This window comes from Rhagoletis zephyria, unplaced genomic scaffold, assembly GCF_001687245.7.
Source record: "Rhagoletis zephyria isolate East Lansing unplaced genomic scaffold, Rhagoletis_zephyria_1.1 Rzeph_scaffold_16286, whole genome shotgun sequence".
Classification (NCBI taxonomy): domain Eukaryota; kingdom Metazoa; phylum Arthropoda; class Insecta; order Diptera; family Tephritidae; genus Rhagoletis; species Rhagoletis zephyria.
The window spans coordinates 1-9829 of record NW_016173351.1 but is presented as its reverse complement, the minus strand read 5'-3'; the positions used below and the strand labels follow the sequence as shown (position 1 = coordinate 9829).

General features: G+C 38.3%; 1 protein-coding gene across 1 annotated transcript; it reads left to right on the top strand.

Moving 5' to 3' along the window:
* Positions 1 to 3711: 3711 nt before the first annotated feature.
* On the top strand, positions 3712 to 9818 carry LOC108379402 (lipase 1-like). The gene is made up of 4 exons (XM_017635748.1): positions 3712 to 5627; positions 5709 to 5886; positions 9165 to 9526; positions 9596 to 9818. Exons 1-4 carry the CDS (start codon positions 5385 to 5387, stop codon positions 9767 to 9769), a joined length of 957 nt encoding a protein of 318 aa, XP_017491237.1. The 5' UTR covers positions 3712 to 5384; the 3' UTR covers positions 9770 to 9818.
* The last annotated feature ends 11 nt before the right edge of the window (positions 9819 to 9829 follow it).

The following is a 9829-nucleotide window of genomic DNA, read 5'->3' as shown; positions in this document are numbered from 1 at the left end:
TAGTAAGGGATGATCCGTTCAAGACTTGTTTGGAGACCGTTTCAAGACTTGCAAGAGATAATTTGGGACAAGCTCGCGACTTTTTCAGAACTACTTCAGTACAAATTTGGCACTAGTTCGGGATGATTGCGGGGAGTTCGAAACTAGTAGCGAAATTATCATGAATTAGTCATGAACTCTGCCCGAAGCGGTTATGAAAAAGTCGTGTACGGGTCCCGACAAAATGAAATTAAATTACTGTTTCATGTACATAACTGAATCGCACAACGCTTTGCACATAAAATTTCATGAGTAGGTACTTGGTACTCACGCCTTTTTTCATGAATGTAATAAAATTTATTTAAACAAAAAATTAATTTCCTGTAATAAACTTAAATTTTTTTTTTATTTTTCAACTGAACGATCGCAGCTGGTGCTAAAGTGCAATTTTCGTTAAAAAAAAAGTGCTTATTCTAATAATATTTTCATGTATTTACATATATCTACATATACATATGCGCGTAGATGCAACTTAACTATCCATGTAATTATCGCTTCAACTTTTGTTTTGTCTATAATTATACCTTTTTATTTATTTTTCTATCGTTTTTTTTTTATTGCGTTTAGTCACTTGCGCACAAAGTTCAATCCCAATTTCACGCTTCCCTCTTTGAAGTCATCTATGGCGGCATTTGTATTAATGAGCTGATAAAATGTTAATGAAGCTTTTTTGCTTATGCAGTTAAATACAAACATATATGATACTTGATCAAATACTTATATTTACTTGCGCAGCGAACTACTTAAATGCAATCTTCATATCTGAGCTACATACATACATACATACATACACATAACTACTAGTAGTGGAGGGCTGAAAGGCCAAGCAGTCTGCATTTTTTTGTTTTCAATAAATTAGTCATATTACTAAATTGCTGACTTATAAGGAGTATGCGTGCATTAGGGTGGTCCTAAAAAAAATCAAATGAACGATTTTTTCAGTCTCACCTCTTCAATCGGTCATAGATATCACATATAAATTCTGGTCCCCATCGGATACGTTTAAGGCGTGTCGCAATGGGGTCCAAGGCCAGATGCTTCATGGAGACTCAAAAAATTAAAAATATTCTTTTCATTTAATGCCCAAAATCGATACTACTAAAGTTGAGGATATCACATATAAATTTTAGTCCCGATTGAAGTCGGCTAAGGCGTCGTCATAGGGTTATCTGAACTTTGACCCCTTTGCGACAAGCCTTAACCGACTTCAGTAGGGGCCAAAATGTGAACGTGTTTCCACAATCCGACCCCGGCAACATACGGTCTGTAGATTTTAAACTTTAAGCAACTTTATTTTCCTCTACATTAGGAGTCAACTAGCTTGTAACTAACTACTTTTGGCTATAAAATATCAATAAGAAAAAGACAATTTTCTAATTTTTTACGTGTTAAATGTTCTGCTATAGGTGCTCCCATATTCGTATTCCGTCCTGAATTCGAAAAAGCATCTATGAAGTGCAGAAAAATTCAAAATTATTGATTCTTCTTTATTTTTCGAAAACGATCCGAAGAATAAAAATTTTGTATGAATCACGAAAAATTAACCACCCTAATATTGCATGCACTTACAAATATAATTTGATAATAACGTATACATACATATGCATTTATATACATGCATATATTTCCACTGTTAACGATCAATTATTTACATTCGTTAGTCATGTTACCATTCATCGCATTCGATTTGCTTATTTCGCTTTACTCTTTTGTCGTGTGAAAAAAACTGTTTTTTATTAAATTAAAAATATCAAGTCTAATCTTTTTGGGGCGATATAAAAAAAAAATGAATAATTACCATGATGTTTATATAGATGTACTCTATGTATAGCATGTTCGAACAGCCAATACACACAAAATATTTATAGTGTCTTCATCAGGTTTAAATTTAAGCTAACCAACTATTGAAAAAGAGGTGAGCATTTTCTGGGTCATTGACAGTGGCGATCAGAGAGGCCTTCTACTCGCATAAGATACGCGAGGTACATACGTTTCGCTTATGAATGAATGAGTCGATCACAGAGTAATAGCTTTGTTTGGCCAAAAACTCTTCTTTCTTCATTGGCGCTGTAACCGCCTAAGCAATTTCTACCTGCTCTCAGCAGCGGATATCGAGTTGAATATTTTTGGGCCTGGAGCATTCCATCTTGCGCCGCCAACGCCCAAGGCCCGTAAATCTTCCACAGAATCTTTCTCTCGAATACTCCAAGAACCATAGACAGTATTTATGTACTCGTACATATCGACACGGCCTTTTATTAGCTATCAATGTGCAAATAAGTGTTTATAATTTTTAGATTTGTAAATATTGATCTTTTTGACCATACTCGCGCACTGTGCGTCGCAGACTACGGTTTGTGTGCTTTGCGCTGACTCGGGTGCGATTGGATCTTTCAACTCCCACATCCCTTCCAGACTGGTCGGCGAGTACTATCTGGAACCATGGCCATGTAAACTTATTGATGGACGGATCGAAGTTGGATAAAAAGGTAGTTGCAGATGTCTTTTGTGAGGAACTCTCCATCAATTGGTATAACGAAATACACTAATTAATACCAGTCGGTTTAGCAAACCGTCAGATAGCGGCATAAGTAAATCTCGCACATCGCGGATGCCTTCCCCGTCAACTATCTCTTCGCGGGTTTCTCTTTCGCACGCCTTTCTATATGTATGCACCGTCGATACATTCTAATAGACAGGCAGAAATGAGAGCTCGCAACTATATAATAATGCGTAGAAAATGGTCCGAGAATGTCTGACTTATATATTTCTCGATTGCATCGGATTAAATGCAGGCCATAGCGACATTGCAGGTAACTGAATTACCGATGCGCTAGTAAGAGGAACTCTCGCTGAACAAGGCGAGGATAATGGCTCCACGATCTGCTGATGGACTTTTCGCTAGCTTAGCGAACGCTGAGCGAGAACCTTGATATGCAAAGTGGCTAGGTCCTTCTGGCCCCGGTTTAGTTTTAAATGGTCATTGTTTGATCGCGATTCATGCGATAAGGCTCAATATCTATTCAAGTCCCTACTGCGGCTGTAGGGGATGGTGGAAGTGGAAACAGCTGAACAGCTTTCGTTGGCTTACGGCCTTACGCCTCACTCCCGAGCAGATTTCAGGTGTAGAGATTAGCCGCTGGCAAAGCTTTGCTGTGAGCATGGAGCGTTGTTCTGCCACAAAACCTTAGGCGTCGTTGGTCAATCGACCGATACTCCCTTTACCATTCCCTTCTCCTATCCATTCTAACCTAACTTACTAGTTTTGTAAAAAAGTCAGAATCTTTTGAGATTAGGTAAACACTATCCGTGTCCGTCTACTTCTAACCTAACCCAGGCAAAATTTGAAGCCTACTACGAGATTTCTTTGTTGGAAGAACTTTCTCACTCTGCACTCTTTTTATACCTTTCATGTTCTGAAATGGTAGTACAACTTTGGTCCGATATTTTTAAGTATAAGAATAAGAAGAGATAGATCCATGAAAAGGTATACTTATATGATCACAACATCGGTTTAAAAACGCCCTATCTCAAACGAAAATACATTTAAAATGTGCTCAGATAAGGCGCCTTTGAATCGAAAGCTGAGATAGGGCGTTCTTCAACCAAATTCTGGGATAGGGTGTTTTTAAAAAGGGTTCTGAAATATGCTTGGAAAAATTTCTGAGATAGGGCGTTTTCGAACAGGCAGCCGAGATAGGTCGATCTTCCACTCAGCCATCGATATGTTGTGAGTATAAAACTTTTGTTTAGCTCCCAAACAACTACTTTCAAATGCAGTGATCTGTTAAAGTAAAATTTTCTGATGCTCATGAAAGGTATGAAGCCGTCGGCATAGGCGAAGACAGCACCGCTTTTACTTGTTGAATAGGAAATTCGAACCTCAACAACCGAAATTTAAAACTACTCTGATATTTACATAAACATTTGCTTTGCGATGTTAGTAAATAAATTTAAATTTATGCAGTGCAATTCTACAGCGATTTTTATGAAAACCAAGCTTAGCTGTGAGCGCAGAGAGAATAATATACATACATACATAAGTACGTATGTACAAAGGCATAAACATAGTTTGTAGATGTAAATTTTTTATAATGCATGTCGGCATAATCTTTTTATATGTAGCTGCTAAACTTGAACTTGAGTCGGTAGAAACAGTTTCCCCTAGTCAGTTGCTCGCCGGACTTCATCAAAGGTGTACCTACAACCGCTGGCATCCAAATTCGCTAAAATATGCACCGGTATATGAAGAAAAAAAGAAAACTTATAGTAAAAAGTGAAACTGCTAAGAATCTTCGCCAAACCAACCGCAATGAGGTGCAGTCAATTGGGGTGAAGTAAATTAAAAAATTATTTCATAATCGCGAACAGCGCAGTAAGCAGCGCTCGAAATTCCGATTCGAAATAATAAAAAAAAGTGATAATCGTTGCCGCTGGCACCCGAACAAAGGCGTGTGCGCGCGCGAAATGTTGCCAGCCACATGTTGCAGCCAGCCACATTTGATACGCTTCAGTGGCTTTGAGCGGCAAGAGTGCGCGCGAATCTTCATCTCAAGCCACTGCGCGGTTGAGTAGATGCTACAAGCAAGCGCTAATTCGAAGACAGTCTGCAGCTGGCGCCCGCGAAGAACGAACGTTGTAAAATATTTACCAATTGATTTCGCATTATTTGCGCTCAAGTCGAGATTGAAAACGCAAGTGTTATAGGACGCACACGCACCCCGCCGCGCACCGAGCATTAGCCGCCTGATTTACGATCGGAACGGAAATTATTTGCCTTTGTGCGTCATGCCAATCGCTGATAAGAGAGTGAACTCGAATAGCCAGCACTTTTGTTTATCAGCAGCGTGAATTTACAATGTATATATTAATAAAATAATACGACAAAAACAACAACAACGCCATTTGTGTGAAACCATTTATTAGGTGCTACATACCTATATTGGTCAGTGTCACGCTCTGTGGGGCCAAACGCCTAGCCAGCCAGCAGCGCATTCGACGCGTAATCGTCCAACAGTGAAGTTGTGAAAAATACTGGGAGCCTATTTTTTGAGTTTATTTCGTTTGTTTCAAAAGTGAAATATTTTTACTTTTAAGCGGTGATATCTATTGAATAACACGCGCGTACTCCAAGCACCCAGTGCAGACCAACGTAAAACGCAACGCGTCGAGCCCCCTTTTGTTGGACGCGCACAAAATTTTCAAGCTGATAAACTACGACCACAACAAGCCACACACACACACAGCTCAAACACAATAACTACTCTTCTTGTTTGCTTGATCGAGTCTTGATCTCGTGCTGCGCGCGCGCTCAGTTTACTTTTGTACGTCGCGCCGTCCGCAACATGTCACGCGTGCAGCATCTTGTGTTTACTCTCCTTGCGTTCAGCGCCTGCTCTCTACCGCACATCGCAGCCCAGTCGGGTCTGTGGTCATTGAGTTTGGGCCCTACTTCACTCTTCAATATACCGGAACTTGGTCGTTCCTTTTTGAAATCGGTTGGTGTAGGTCCCGAAAATCTATTAAATACAGTGGATTTTCATTCGCGCGTGGATCCAAATGTGTTAGAGGATTCGCATTTGACAACGGTAATGAGAAAATTGTGGCATCTGCATTGTGTATATTGCGAATATTGATTGAGTGTGTTTCTCTTTACGAATTTCAAACAGCCGGAGTTAATAAACAAATACGGATTTCCCTCTGAAATACATCACACCATCACAGATGATGGTTACATTTTGGAGTTGCATCGCATCGTTAGGAAAGACGCCACACCAGTGTTGCTAATGCATGGATTATTGGATTCGTCAGCGACATGGGTGATGATGGGGCCCGATAAGGGATTAGGTAAGTTGTGTCTACGTAAAAATATTATATTTTTTGTAGGATGTACTGGGTGACCAAAATTAATGGAACCAAGGTGTTATGTACTCTAACGTAAAGAAAACTATAGATCTTTAAGTGCAATCAACTTCTCGGATCAGTGTTTTAGTTGTTAGTGGCAAATACGGGAAATAAGTTAAGGTTTCAATAAGCCAAGCGAAAGAACATTTGGTTTTTTTTTAACACTCCTCGTCACATTGTCATAAAGGCTATTGAGTGATTAAATGAGCTTGGATATGAATGTGACCACGCGGGAAGTGGAGAAAACTTTAACTTTTCTAAGATCAAGAAATCGTTACTAACCCCAGTCTCACGAAACCCCCAATGGTGGTATTTTTTTTTGCGATTTTACTCAATGACACAATGATACAAGTCCTTTCAAACGTTCCTAGCCAATCGTACTTCGCAAATGATTTGATCCTTTTGGGTGTGAAAAATGGGCTTTCCGGCGTTGCTGTCGAAACTGGTAGAACAACCCAAATACTGAATCTTGCGTTTACGTCTTCGAAATCATTTTGAATGATCATCTAAAAAAAAAACATATTTTAGTTGAATGTCGAAATTACGCTTACTTCAAGCGCACGTTAGCGACGCCCTGTTACATGCAGGGAGTCGAAGACGTCGATAACGATGTTTAACCGAAGATTAATGTCAACCAGCTAATCTCAAAGACGGACTGTTAACCAGCCCATTCATTAACTTTACCGTAAACAAAACACCAAGCAGCTCTCTGCGGCTATGAAGCGTAGGCGGATTAATAAGCTTCAGGCGGTCATTGTATGGTTTAAGGGCCAGTTTCTCAATGACTGGTTAACCGTAACTGCACGTTAAACATCGTTATCGACTCCATAACACACAAAGGGGACTCGTTAACAATGTTTAACCTATAATTAGTGTTAACCAGACATTGAGAAACTGGTCCTAATACTTCTTCTGTCGCAATAAGTTTGATATCTAGGGCTCCATATAATGAACGCATATTCTAAAATTGCTCTGACTAAAGGGGTAAAGAGTGTTTTGGTGACTTAAGGATCATTGTACTACTTAGCCCATCGTTTAAAGAATACAAACATCCCACCCCGTTCATTGTTACTCCTAAATCAATGAAAAATGCAAGCTTCTCTGAAATCGATAGTGGATACAGATAATGCCGTACAAAATTATTTTTGTCGTTGTTGTTGGACCTCAGATGTTAAGCCTCCATTATTTACACGGCCCAACGGTTCCTGAAGAACATTTATCGGAAACTTGACATAAGTTCCAGCCAATTTAGCTTCCATTTACATTTATTGACAATTTTCGGAGAGGTGCGAGCTTTTTCAGGTAAACCTGGGGTTCAATGCAGTCTGATCTGGTACTCGAGGAGCTATCTCCTTTCAATTTGCCATTCCGCTGTGTTAAGTAAATACAGTTGTTAGTCATATCGGGATTACATATATTTACTGAATGAAAACTAAGGAACTTAAATCAAAGCCCTCTTCTGACTTTCTACTCGATTATAAGAGGTTAGAACTATAAATAAAAGAACTTATTTCTACGGCCTACATATGTATAACATTACATGATTTTGTAATAGGCCGATGTCTGTACATTATAGATTTTAAAGAAAAATTAATTAGGGGGGTCTTTATTAGAGCAATAGAAGCCAAATCTAAAATTGTTTAGCATATTTGTCTGTCTATCTGTCTGTCTGTCTATATGTCTGTATGTTTGTACGCGCATCACTCGAAAACTAACCCAATAAACATTCGGCTTGGTTTACAATTCGAAAATGATTGGAAAACCAATCTTTTTTCGAGTCTCACCTTCGATAACGAATGTGAAATAGGTTAGTATTCGATTCGAGAACTAGGCCATTCTCCAGCAAAACGGAACCTTCGTTATCCAATGAATTTTTCTTTCGTTAAGAATTCGATATCCAGCCCATTATCGAATTGGAATTTTAATGAGAGGGAGTGATTTTCTTATATTTCCCTTCAAGAATGAACTGGATTTCACTCTTGTTCGCTCTTGTTACTATGGTTTCCATATTTTTTCGAACCCATCTCGAGTGTATTTCCAATATACTAGGAACGTTGGAAAACTAAGGTTGGTTATGAGTTGGCTCTCTGTTCGATATTCGTATTGGATATCGATGGTCATTTTCGAACGTGCGCCAAAATGTTTATTGGGGATACATACATGGAGTTAAATGAAGTTTTCTCCGATGTAATCCTAGAGAGGTCTAACTTAAAATATGCAAAGAAAAAAATCAGAGAGTTGCAAGCCTTTTTGAAAATTGCACTTTAAGTAAATTGATAAGATGAAGTAAATATTTGAATATGGCTGCCAAAAAAAAGAGGTTTGAGATGGCTTACAGTCGAAAATATTTTTGTCGAAGGTTGCCACCTGTTTGAAAACTGTAATTCAATTTAATTGATAAGATAAATTGAATATTGCAATATGGGCATCAAACTGAAGAGATTTAGGAAAAATTACAGCAGAAAATATTTTTGAGTAGGGTTGCCACCTGTTTGAAAAACTGTATTCTATTGAATTGATAAATAAATGAAATATTACAAAACGTGTATCAAACAGCACAAAAATACAATTAGGGCGCAGTGAAGCACGCTGGGTATTTGCTAGTTAGTACTAAAAAACGGGAACAATTTTTAAGGTTTTAAGGCCACCACTTAACTAATCGCGATTCAAATACGTACGCATACAAGTATATATAATGGGACAAGCATTGACAAGAGATGGGACAAGATAAATCGAAAGAAAATCCAAATTTTTAATTCATTTATTATTTATTTCAGCCTTTTGAGGCATATTTCCCCGCCTTAATAGTGCTTCATTGTTTTATTTTTTCCCACGCCCTAAAAACTTCAGCTAATGACAATGACTTGTTTAGTCATTAGTTTACATTAATTTTTTATAAAGCGGTTTTTTGTTTAAAATATTTTTTCGCAATCGAAAAAATTGCCTTTTTGAAGGCTTTTAAGCTTCTTTAAAATATTTGCTTAACTCAAATCAGTTATAAATTGTACCTAGCATGATTTGTGAAGCTAAAGAAGCAGTGCTCAGTGACAGAAGAGAAGAGAAAGAAGAGCTTAAGTGATATTAATATTTACACATATACATATATATGTACATATGTATCCAAAATACCCTCACAGTGGAGATTGCACCCATAACTGATACGCTTTAATTCAGTAATCGACAACTTCACTACTACTTCTACTACTTTTTTTGCATTCCAGCCTATCTCCTCTACAATTCCAGCTATGATGTATGGATGCCGAATGTGCGCGGCAACACCTATTCGCGCAATCACACCAAGTACAGTACGAAACATGCGAAATTCTGGGATTTTACCTTCCATGAAATTGCCAAATATGATTTACCGGCCAGCATTGATTACATATTGGCGCAGACGGGCCAAGAGCGACTACAATACATTGGACACTCACAGGGCACTATGACCTTTTGGATAATGTGCAGCGAGCGTCCCGAATATAGTGACAAGATTATATCAATGCAGGCATTGGCGCCTATAGCCTATATAAAGCACAGCAAAAGTCCGGTGGTGGATTTTTTGGCTTACTTTCAAGAGCCAATCGGGGTATGTAAATCTATGGATTTTATGATTTCCAATTTTTTCATGAATTATTTATTTTTTATTTCTGCATAGATACTTTTGAAACTTATTGGCGCTCACGAATTCTTACCCAGCACCGAATTCAGGGTAATGTTCAGTCAATTAATCTGCGATGAGGATGTCATTACAATGGAAATTTGTTCAAATATATTATTTTTGATCGTCGGTTTCGATAAATCGGAGGCAAATGAGGTGCGTAGTAGATGAAATATTGTCCCAATACCCTGTTGAAAATACCAAGTGAAGAAGGTTTTGTTTGGAATCAGG